The following is a 13,237-nucleotide window of genomic DNA, read 5'->3' as shown; positions in this document are numbered from 1 at the left end:
ATATCCGAAGTTGTTTAAAGTGCATTGCATTCGCTCCGTCCACAGGCAGATCTGAAGGTTTTCTGCACTGTATACCTAAAGGTAATATACCATTTCAGACATTCCACATGGGACCTATAGATAGAAAACACTTAATTAAACAGCACATTCTGGTGATTGTCGACGCATTCACAAAGTACACTAAATTGTATGCTATAAAGATTACAATTTCGAGGGAATCAATCGATTGTCTAGGACAGTATTTCGCTAACTATAGTCGTCCTTATACAATAGTGAGAGATAGAGGAACCTGTTTCAGCTCGAGTGAGTTTAAAGAATTTCTCAAGGAAAACAACATTCGACACGTGCTGATAGCCACAGGATCCCCGAAAGCGAATGAACAAGTAGAACGCATTAATCGTGTATTAGGTCCGCTCCTTGCTAAAATAGTTGATAATACCGGAAAATATTGGTACAAAGCACTAGCAGAAGCAGAATTCGCGATCAATAATACGATATATAAGTCTATTGGAGACACGCCAAGTCGTTTAATGTTTAGAGTCAATTAGCGAAGCCTGAATATTGATAGAATCAAGGAGTATCTAGATGAAAAAGCTACATCGGAAACCCGTGATCTTGAAGCGTTACGTCAAAAAGGCCGCTCAGAATATCTCCAGGAGTCAAGATTACAATCAGCGTTACTTTGACAAGAGCAAAAAAGAGCCGCGCCAGTACAAAGAGGGCGATTACGTGGGAATACGAAATTTCGACAATACTTCAAGAGCGCCGAAGAAACTCGTTCCCGAATTCAAAGGACCCTATGAAATATCTAAGGTCCTCAGAAACGATAGATATACATATAGTCAAAGATGTAAAGAATTCCCAAACATCACGTCGCCCCTATGAAGGAACTTGGGAAGCCTGTAACATTAGACCTTGGTATGACGAAATCGCCTGACTATACCGAAAAAAAAACACAGAGACCAAAGATTAGCGGATAGGCAATAGTTTGAAGATTAGTTGATAAGCAATTTAAAACTATTTTGCATTCATTCATTATACTTTATTATCTTGTTTTGTATTAGGCTGGAGTCCCATAGACTGATATTTTCTGCGTAACGCGTATCACGTAACCAATCAGTCGTTCCGCGTTTTCTTTACGCGGAATTAAATGTTCTGATTGGTTACGCGATACGCGTTACGCTGAAAATATCAGTCCATTCCCATGGACTGATATTTTCAGCGTAACGCGTATCGCGTAACCAATCAGAACATTTAACTCCAGCCTTACTGTGTCTGAGGACGAACAAATGGTCAGGAAAGGCCGAATTGTGAGATGAATGGAAACGATATTAGTGAAAAGTCAAAATCAAATCGCGTGCCAAAAATAATTGTAGAGCGTATGACTATGATGCGCTGCAAACGGCGTGAGGGCGCGAGCGATGCGTACGAGCGATGCGCGAGAGAATGAGTGTGGCGTGCGCGCTGTGTTATATTGAGTCTGTTCGACCGCACGATTAAGTTATCTTTTATCCATTAAAGTATATATTTTCATTAAGTCAGAGTTTTCTCAGTCATTACCATGTCGCCCCTTACATCTTGGAACTAAATGAACGTAAGCTTTCTGTTTATGTTATTTTCATGTTACTGACCTAATAAAAGATTCAAGCGATTGAAGCACAATGTCCGTTATTTTTCTTAGATAAACGGCAATATTATTTAAAAATTGTTCACTTATTTGTTTTTCGACTTCGATTAACACGAACATAATTTCTATTTCACAAACAATTACTAGGCTTCTTTATTTATTGTTTATAAATTGTCCGAGGTTTCAAAATATGCAATGCTTAAAACGCGCGAATTGAATAAAACGAAACGGACTCAGATTTTTGTGTTGCACTCCGAAGAACCCTTCCAAATGCAAATAGTAAAAAAAAAAGATAATTATGTATATTAAGGGCGAACTCACAGATTTCGATGGCCTTGATATGTTGTCAAGGTTACTGTCCTGAGTAAGTATCAAAAGATTTAAGCGTCGTTCATTCTTTATTAAAAAATTAATTTAAAAATTTTAATAAAAATAATTTTTTTGACACCATGCACATGATTAAGAAATAAATTTTTATTAGTAATTATTCATCCCTGGGACATAGGTTTGGGTTAGGTTAGGTTATATCTTTCGGAAGTGGAGCTCCCCGAAGAGGGTAGGGGGGAGGTCGGAACCCCTTATGTCTACGTATTAAAAAGTATATCCGGAAGATATAATCTAACTCAAACCTATGTCCCAGAGGTAAATTATTTCTAATAAAAATTCTCTCAGACATGGATTGAGTTCGATTTCTTGAGGGAAGGGGTTGCAGGCGGAGAAGCTGCACCCTTCTCCTGCCCATGCGTTCAATTTACTACACATAAATAAATAAATCTGCTAATGTATCCTCTCTTAAATGTGCCACGTGTCAGAAAAATTACATTTTATTTAGTAAACTTTTTTTGTTAACAACTTTTTAATAAACAATGAGCGACGCTTAAAATCTTTTGATACTTACTCAAGACAGTAACTTTGACAACATATGTCAAAGCCATTGAAATTGGTGACGTCACCCTTAATATGCATAATTATCAAAAATAATAAATAAATATCAAATTCGTCTTACAGAAAATTGCAGGTGTCTGTTATGACCAAGTGCTCTTATGGAATCTATTGAACAAAACTAATCAATCGGCTAATAAAGCAAGTGAACAATATAAGACTGTGGGAAAAGCCATTTGTACTTTTTGTTACTCAAGATAGAATTCTTATTATGACAATATAGCAGAGTTATTGAAAATCGAAGAAACATTATCAAAAATTTGCGAAGCACTTCACTGAGAAAAAAAGTTATTAACATGACTAAATCGTTTAACTATTTTGTTAATAATGTACTATTTATTAATTGAGCATATAGAAGAATTTTAATTAAATACAACATATTAAATCTAATATGACGTGCATTTGACTTAAATTTTGATATATATTCAATTAACAAAATACTAATTAGTTGCACGATTTAGTCAAGTTAACAATTTTTTTTCTCAATGCTGAAATATCATACTTTACAAAATTTAGATTTCTCGAATAAATATAAAGATCGCATACTACTTAAATATATTGCAAGGTAAAAAAGAGGTCTTTATAGGTAATATATTGTCATGGATTTTGGGTATAAAAAGCAATCTAGAATTCATCGAATCAGATCTAAACAATGAAAACATTAAAGTATTGTGATCATTACGGTGAACACCTTACTATACTGTATAAATAATTGTTTCCACGACATACTTAGATTCAATAATAATGCAAAAGATTTCATAACTGCTAGAATATCTCATCCAAAATAAAAACTCCGCAGTTCTTGAAAAAAAAAAAAAATGATAAAACGTAGAGCATTAAAAATATAATAGTCAAAGCAGTTCAAACAATGAGCGATGGTGTTTCGGTTTAATATGACCAGCCAATGCGAAATCTATAGAGTATAATAAATAAGAGCAACAAATTTTCAATTTCTCATCATATTCGTCATACTCTGTGAGCTTCAACGAGACATGAGATTTCGGCTTTAGCGAGGCATGTTATTCACAAACAGGCGACTGTCTAAATGTAGCCTGTATTATGAGCTTTACATTTTTATATCTCAAAATCTACTGTTTCGAATAAAAAGTCGCAAATATTTTTATTAATTAATTTTGTCCTCGAATTTCGAAACTTTCTGTAAAAACACACACAAAACACAGAGCGTGTATCATAATACGCGCAAATATAGCTATTAGTATAGTACGCGCTATTCTTGAACAAAAAGTGAATCGATAAGTTCTGAACCATTGTTTCTGCAACAGAAAAGTTTAAAAAAAAAAGAATTATTGACTGAAAGTCAAAAGGATGACATGTGGCCTCATGTGGAAGTTGCGAACTGACAGGCGAAAGGTCCTAGATTCGATTATAAATACCTCATATGCCTCTTGGCAACAGGAAGTTTTTAGAAAAGGAAAGAAGAAAGGCGGTTAAGAGGAAGAAAGGAAAATGAAGAAGACAGAGATAAATAAGGAGGAAAGAGGAAGAAGGAAAGGCCAGGAGAAAAAAGGTGGAGAAGGAGAGAAGAAAAAGAAGGAAAAGAAGAAGAGGTGATTAGGGGAAAAATGTAGCTGTGGAAAAAGAGGAAAAGGGAGGAAGGGAAAGAGAAGGATTATAATTGTAATATATTGTAAAGATTCAGGAACACTCCTACCAAAAAAGGGCCTTATAAATCTTTAAGGGACACAATAAACAGTTATTATTATAAATTAAATTAGGATACAAGTGGCATTAGGAGCCAGCGCAGTTATTTAAAGCGCAATGAATTTTATTTCATACTAGAGGAAAAACCTGTCTACGCCAGGCGTTATTTTTTCATGGAATATTAAGGACCCCCTAGCTGCGCCCCTGAGTTTTCTGATTTTCCCCTTTGGTTTTTTTTCATTGCTTTTACTAGCTCCTGGCAGAACACCAAATTTCATCTTCCTACGCAGGTCATGTAAAGTTTTCCGTGTAAACCCCTACGGCAGAATTAGGGGCCCCTGGCTGCGCCCCTGAATAAAAATTTTGGGTTTTCCGATATTTCCCTTTTGTTTTACGTTGTACCCCCTGTCGGGGTATACCAAATTTGTTGTCTCCCAAGCCAGATTGAAGTTTTCCCATGTTAACCCTATGGCGCATTAAGGGGCCCCTGGCTGCGCCCCTGGACCAAAATTAAAAATTTCAAGAATTTTCCCATTACCTGGGGATGGACCCCTATCACCATGCGAAATTTGGTGTTTCTAGCATGTCGGGAAGTACCCGATCAATTCAACGACAGACAGAATAGGGATTTTATATATATAGAAGATAGATATATATAGATTCAATAATCTACAAAGACGGACGTTTTGGATCTTTTTTTGGTCCATCTTCAGCGCAAAATTAAGTCTAAAACTATAAGCAGTCTGGCAGGAAGTCAAAATAAAATAAAATGCCAGATAAATTATTACAATTCATTAAGACTTAAGAAGTTGAAACTAATCTTGGATATAAAAATTAACATAAAATAAAAATGAATAATAAAATAAATTATAACGGATGGTATAAAGTAAACAAAATTAAACTAAAATAAAAAACGTAGTCTTGTAATGATATTTACTGATTACAGGCATTTCTGAGAATATGTACTTTCTGATTGGGAAGCCTGGAAGTAGAACATAGTTTCTTCCTTGATCAAAGAACCCTTCTAATATTATTTAATAAATTTTGCAGCACAATTTGATGTCAATTTCTAAAATTACAAAATATTACACAGAATATTATCATTTCACGTAGTTATTTCATTTAGTTTTTTCTTGATAGCATCTAATCAAAGTTTGTTTTTTATTTTTATTGTTTTAATCAAAATTGTCAAAAAGTCTTGCAGGATTTTCTTCAATCCATATTTTACTTATACGTAAACGTTGGTTATTTCATACAATATCATTACAAGATCACATTGTGTATAACACACAAGAGATCGTTGCAATTCCTATTTATTTCTTTTTTATTCTAGTTTAATTTTGTTTACTTCCTTTATACCGTCCGTTATAATTTATTTTATTATTTATTTTTGTTAATTTTTATATCCATATGGTTTAGTTTCAATTTTTTAATTAATTGTAATAATTTATCTCGTATTTAATTTTGTTTTGACTTCCTACCGAACTGCTTATAATTTTAGACTTAATTTTGTGCTGAAGATGGACTGAAAAAGGTCCGAAACGCTCGTCTTTGTAATTTATTGAATATGAAATAAAGTTCATTGCGCTTTAAACTGCGCTGGTTCCTAATGCCACTTGTATCCTAATTTAATTTTAGAGGAGCTTGATTTGACTTTAACTTTGTTTATTATTATAAAGATTAAGTCATTTATATAGTAAAATGTTTTTTTAGGCGAGCATACATGAGCTACACATCGAGTAGTGTGACTACTGACTACATTCAACCAAACACGCGATTCACAGACATACGCTTGTCTGAAGAACGACACTGATAAGATGATATTATAATAAATTATTTAATCATTTTTCTTTCATTAAGCGAAAAAAAAATGGCTCAAAACTTTTCGATTCATTTTTTATTAAGAAATAGTGTTACGTAATTCGTGAGAATAAATTATACACTTTGTATATATGCACGGTAGGCCAACAAAAAGTTTCGACTCCACATTTGTTGTAACTAATTTATGCGAAACATGTTAACTTTTTTTCAAAGAGAATATATAACCATGATATATTCAAGTGTGCAATTTCAGCTCCTTCGTTGAGATAGCATTTTATTTTAACCACATACACATGTACATATACACGCACACTTGTATGCAGGGTGTCTGATAAAGATTGTGCCAATACTCGTGAACAGGTAGAATGAGTTAAACAGAGTAAGAATGTCCTATACCGTTTTGCGATCTTTGCAATAATTAATAAGAAATTAAATTAATCATCTTTACAACAAACTATATGTATTTATAATAATTTCAAATATATTCAAAATGTTTCATAATATGTGAGACTTTAGAAGCGGATCCAGAACTAAAAAACAATAAAAAGTTCATATAAGCATACGTCCGGAATTGCCTCGTTTACAAGTTATACACGTTACTAATCCTCCACAGATGTCTATACACTACTAGATCGCTAACCTCGGCAAAATAGGTGAGGCTCGTAGGATATTCAGTTTCGGCCATGACACATCGCAACAAAATGGCCGCTCGCGCTTTTTTCTATACACGTTAATACTACTAAAAGTACTAAAAAGTAATTTTTGGGACATAAAATATTTATAATATACAAAAAAGTATAACAGATTACGATTAAGATTAAGGAAATCTGTTTTAGATTTAGACAGGAAGTAACAATAAAACATTAATGTCATTTTTATAATATGAAACATATTTTATTAGATAAGATAATAATATACGATATAAAACTTATTAATTTATATTAATATTAATTAATTTATATTGTCATTAAAAACAAGTAACACATAAAAAAATAAGTAAATGAAAAAAATAAAAAAATAAGCTTAAAAAATTACAAAACTCGAATATTTATTACAAATAATTGCATTCTATTTACCTAAATAAGTGAAAACCATCTGTAGTTTTATTTGCACTTCGGAATACAACACCTTCTCGACATTTTTCCGTAATTTTTATATAGCTTAAATACGGATCACCACGCCGGGTCACTTTCACACACACACACACACACACACTGAGTAGTGTATAAACATCTGTTGCTTACACATATAGGCACCGTGGCCATTTTGTTGTGATGTATCATGGCCGAAACCGGATATCCTGCCGGCCTCACCTTTTTCGTCCGCCAAGCCCCAAGTTAGCGATCTAGTAGTGTATAGATATCTGTGTAATCCTCTTAAGTTTATATTTCTTCTGTTTACATTTGCTCGTTATTATGTCACTGTCAGTACGTTTTAGGATTACTGTTTAGTTTCGATAGAAATTTTGAAATAAGTATAGTAATGCAATAAAGTGTTCACATTGCTGCAATTTTATTCCGCTAAAGACAAAAACGCATCAAATGTCAAATAATCAAACTCCAGGTATATTTGAAAGAGTGAGAGACTCCATTATAAAACGTTATTGAGCTTGTGTTGAGGAACAAGAAAATCATTTTAAACATTTTCTTTAAAATCAGCAAAGTAATGACAAAAGACAAAAACGCGTGTAACTTGTAAACGAGGCAATTCCGAACATATGTTTATATGAACTTTTTTAATTGCTTTTTAGTTCTGCACTAGTCACTGAAGTGCATCTCACATGTTATAAAATATTCTGTAAATTAAAAAACTTATGGATTCGACCTTGACTCAATTTTTTTTCAAAATTTTATAATTTTTTTCACCGAATTAATAGTTTCTCTTTTTCCCCAAAATCAACTATATATAATAACTATATAACAACTATATATATAATAAAATTATAAAATTTTGAAAAAATAAATGGGGTGTTGAAAAAAAAATAAAAAAATTTGTTTCTTATAACTTTAAAGTACTCTTCAAGCGATTAAACTTTCGTTTAACATTTTTTTCTATCTCTTATAGTTTCGACGATATACCCTAAAAGAAAAACATGGTTTTTTTTTCAAAGAGGTGATTGACCCCTTAAACTTCAAAATCCGCGTATATAAAAAATACATTTTTTAGATTTGTGTGTTTAACAACATATTTGAAGGGGAATCGGTTCCGGACAGTTGCGACATGTCCTTTGTGAGAATAAAATAATGTAAGATACAATAAGCCACTCGCACATATTGTAGATACATGATATGCTTTGTTACTCGTGTAACTAGACGCGAAATATTAACGCATCTAATTTACTTTTTATTAAATGTTCAAAATGCACGATTGAATTTATCATAACTCATAACCATGTTCTTCTTGAATAATACGACAGAAAAAAGTAATAAAAAATAAAAAATGAAACTTGAATATTGATATCGGGTGCTTTCCAGCTACGGAACATAGTAAGACACTGGTCTAGTTTCCACCGATGCGTTAATTCGCACCTAGTGCGGCGTAGAACCAAATTTTAAGTCGATGGAAACGCGACTGACTGGTTCATTTCACTCCCGCTTCGCTCTACAAACTTTACCGGAGTAGCAGCGAATTGACACAAAATTTAGTCGGTGGAAACGGTTGAAAGTAGATAGTGCCAACCTTTACTTTTTATTTTTAACTGATAATTCAACAAAATTATTTTATTATCTATTTTCCTTTGATTTATCTCAACTCAATTATCTCTGTATTCAATTAATATGTACATTTTTCAGAGTTTAAGGTTGTTTACATTCAACAAGCAAAAATTAAGTGTTGGCGTTAAGTTGGCTCTCCTAAAATATCAATCATCCTCGTTTCTAGTCTACTTTCGGTGGAAACAGTACATTAAACTCGACTCGCACCGAAGCAGGATCGGATTGAAGGCTTCGGTGGAAACTAGACTGAGATCACGACCGATCCGGGCTCGGTGAAACGCATACTCCCTCGTTTTCGCCAACCTACGGTTAGCAGCAGTCGGGAGTAAAAACAAAATTGACACTTTTTGGCTTTTTTCGTACAAATTAGTCGCTCACATAATAAACAAATTTGGGTTGGCTTTTTGTTGGTCTACCGTCTACCTTATACATATGTATGACACACACATTCACAGGGGGTGTCCCATTTTAATAAAAACAATTGTATATCAAATTTGTTATCGTAAAAAATGTTTCAAACAAAATTTATAAGGTTTTGAGAAAAAAAATATTGATTTGAAAGATAAAATATTGATAATTTTAAATTTTTATTAAGGTTTTTTTTCAAGGTCATGTAAAAATGAAACATTCTAATTTTTTTATATAAATTGATTCCTCGCAATATTCGACATAAAAAGTTATAAGGATAGAAAAATTGGTCACAATTGAATATAGTTTACAAAATATTTTATACTTTAATTTAAATAAACTATAAAAATTATAATAAACTATAAAATAGCTATAATATTCATTTTTTGATATTTTTATGCACAAAATAATGAAAGGAATTAAAGAGAAGATACATAGTTGTTTTTAAGAAAAAAATATATAATTGCTGGTTTTGCAAACTATGTATAACCAAACATATAAAAAAGTAATTTTGAAAATTCTGAGAAAACTCTGGAAATAAAATTTTCTTTCTATATTTCCATATTTCTATATTTCTATATTTGCCCTCTTCAGAACAATTTAAATTATATTTAAAATATTTTCCCATATTTTCAGAATTTAAAAAATAATTACAGATATCCTATTTCTGGTGGGATACTATATTGATTAAAAGATATAAAAATACATAGTTTTAAATATTTTGGTAGCAACATCTGACTTTTCTTCAAGTAGTATACGAAATTATATAAATATTTACAAAACAATTTATATATTTCTAAAAAAGTTAAAAAATAGTGTAAGTTAATAGTTCTTAAAAGTTTTAAGAATGCTAAAAAGTATTATCGATGGAAAACTTAAATGGATGATCACGATTCAAATGCAAACATGCAGAATATTTGTTTACAGACTAGACATGTGCATACAGATTAGACTATGCATACATTTAATAATGTATTACATGTAATTTAGGAAAATATGCTCTGCACATAATTATTGTACTCGTATAATATAGGATTTGAAACAAAATCCATTAAAAGATAATAAACAATTGATAAGAAACAGAAATTTGCAATATTCATGATGTGCATGATAAACAATAAATTAACAATTTGTTGATAAAAATATAAGCATTTGTCAATTTAGTTTACATCGTGCTATATTGAATAATCTTTGCCATAATCAAAATTTATAAAAGATAAATGCATTGATGAGGTTCGAACTCATTGTCAGTTCAAATTATCATGACCTTGACATATAGATCATATTTTTATCAATATTTTAAATCAATAAAAAATTAATTAATTAGTTGCTGCATGATTTTTTATTTTAATAATTTTTTACTTGTGACATATATATTTCCTAGAGTATAAACATTTTTATTTTTTAAAAATTTATTTTCCCTTAATTATAGACAATTTTATGTATCAGGATACAATAAAATGTTAATTTTTCACACTTATTTTAAACGTATGTAGCTTATTACATAATAAAGAAACAGAGCTTATATATATACAAGGGGAACGCCAGACATGGATCCCTCCGATTTCATCAAATCTGACGCATATTATAGTCCTAACATCCCACTAATCCATGGTAAAATAATACGACTCAACTTTCAAGCATTCGCAAAAAAAAAACCGCATGTATCCCCCACTAATCTTATGTAAAATAGATTTCGGTTAAATCAGTTGATTTTTTCATATGTTGTAGCTTATGATCTGAAAAATTTTAATTTTTTTATTTTTAACATAAAATAGATTCCGGCTTTGTTTCTATATGTACTTTAATCGTAGAAAAGCATTTATTATTCTATTCAACCAATAAAAAGAAAAGCGTGCAGAAAAATGATTGTTTTATTAGTAAAACAAGACAACATTAGGCTCCCCTTAATTTGTTTCATTCATGGATTCATCCCCATAAGACTTATGAATCGTTTCCGAACACGAATATATAGTCTCATAGTAGAGAAATTAAAAACCCAGATACAAAGATATTGGAGTAGGTCGGGTACTTTCCGAACAGACCTCGTATAAGTGTTACTGTTAAATAATTGATTAATTATAATTTTTCTCTCATAAATACAATATGTGTAATGTAACATGTTATATCGTAGTTATGTATATCCCAATTAACATAGCAATTGATTCAATTAAATTTAATTTTAATTAAATTATTATTTTTTAATTTTAATTAAATTAAATTATTATTTATATGTTTATTTAATTATTTACTTAATAGAAATTAAAGTTTTATTTTATATGCTTCAAATAGGCAATAAACAAATAATTTTCCATTAATCTTTCCAATTCCAATCAGTTTATATTCTGAATCTCCTTTTGAGCTTGAGATATAATCAGAAATCAAACTGATGGAAACAGTTACCTACTACATTTTTTATTTTATATTAGTAGCCGTGTCTTGCAAATTTTATATTTCATTTCTAACAGAATTATTTAATTTCTAAAGCCTAGTCTACAATGGCAGTAAGCAGTATAGAGTAAGCAGTAAGCAGTAAGCAGTATGAAATGGGAATTGCCCATTTCGTTACTCCCGGTCTTTACATCCACTAAAAACAGTATACTCTCTATTCCTACAGCCTTGTTATTGCCATTGTATACTGTTTTTAGTGGATGTAAAGACCGGGAGTAACGAAATGGGCAATTCCCATTTCATACTGCTTACTGCTTACTGCTTACTCTATACTGCTTACTGCCATTGTAGACTAGGCTTAAGAGAAATTTGGATACAAGAAAGTGCGTCGCACAGAAGTAAGCAAAAGAACTATAGAATCAAATATTAAAAGCCTTTCAATACCCATTTACATCACAATTTTATTTAAATGATTAAAAAATGCAGATCTTCTCGGTTTCTACCATCAATATGTTGGCAGAATCAGATTATGTCAGCAGGCAGCTTTGTTATAGTTTTGTTGATAGTTAGTCAACATAATCAAAATTAACTGTACTAAATTTGTAATCTTTCTGTTAAGAAAAATTACTAAGAGACATTTAACAAAATCAATTCGAACAGACTTGGTTGAATGAGAGTATGCAAGTATAAAAGTATACTAATATGTAACCTATGTCCAATATTGAACTTTCCATTGCAAATTTTTGTTCGAACTTGCTTTGCATAAAACTTTATTTGTCAATAACTTTTTAATAAAAAATGAATGGTTAAAATTTTTTTGAAAATTATTCAAGATCATGACTGACATATCAAGATCATGATCTTGATAATATATGTCAAGGTTACTATGATTCGAACTCTGAGTCCTCTCCATCGATATATTTATCTTGCAGAAAATTATATTATGTGTATTAAAATGTGTGCTGTGCGCAATTAAAAATAAAAATATTAAAAATAAAGACAGAAGAAAGATAGTCATCTTATATCTTCATCTTAATGAGCAACTAATAGTATTATATTCTCTTAATGTGTAATAAAATTAATAACATGTAATAAAAAAAATTTATAAAAAATTATAGCGTATAAGTACTGTAAATAATGTATAAATGCTGTATAAATACACTAACAAGCTATGAATAATAAAGTATAATATAAAACTCACCGTCCTATCCACTGATGGTACCTTTGGAAATATCACATCTTGAAGTTCGTGCATAAGATCTATATTTATGCGCTCTGGAGGAGAGTCCGATTCTTCCGGAGAACTGGGGCTTAAAGGTGAGTACTGCTTTTTACTGCAATACATATGTATATATGTACGTACGCTATGTACGCGCTATACAGCGTGTCCAATTTTAATTTATCACCCTTCGTAAATCCCTAACTTTGCAGGGTACGGTCGTAGAGAAAAATGTTTCATACAAAAGTTTTTTGACTTCAAGGGGGACATAAGATGGTGTCATTGGTTTGACCTTGGATAGTCGTTTGAAAATCACTTAAAGGTCACTTTCAATTTCTTAAATGAAAATCCCTATTTTTCAATGTATATTCTTGTAGCTTATCTTAAGAGCTTTTCAAAACACTATAATAAAGTTTTTTTCCGTTAAGTATTTTTCAAGTTATGAGGCTTGAA

The 13,237-nt window shown here is 31.1% G+C and overlaps 1 protein-coding gene across 14 annotated transcripts in view; it reads right to left on the bottom strand.

The window, feature by feature from the left end:
• The window catches only part of LOC145945656 (DENN domain-containing protein 1B), an 87,106-nt gene that overhangs the window by 66,913 nt on the left and 6,956 nt on the right, over positions 1–13,237 (bottom strand). For 11 of the 14 annotated variants that reach the window (XM_083054734.1, XM_083054766.1, XM_083054774.1 and 8 more), the window contains one exon: positions 12,767–12,899. In XM_083054734.1, coding sequence (XP_082910860.1) covers positions 12,767–12,899 — 133 coding nt within the window. Of the gene's footprint in view, positions 1–7,140; positions 7,398–10,535; positions 10,914–10,949; positions 11,235–12,766; positions 12,900–13,237 lie in introns of those variants that run through there. The other 3 variants (XM_083054789.1, XM_083054807.1, XM_083054829.1) reach the window with 3 other exon arrangements.

The sequence above is a fragment of the Prenolepis imparis genome, unplaced genomic scaffold, assembly GCF_030444845.1.
Source record: "Prenolepis imparis isolate NDT839.2.m4 unplaced genomic scaffold, iyPreImpa1.0 SCAF_2, whole genome shotgun sequence".
NCBI classification, from domain to species: Eukaryota; Metazoa; Arthropoda; class Insecta; order Hymenoptera; family Formicidae; genus Prenolepis; species Prenolepis imparis.
The sequence above is the reverse complement of the archived record's forward strand: the minus strand, read 5'-3'. Positions and strand labels throughout refer to the sequence as shown.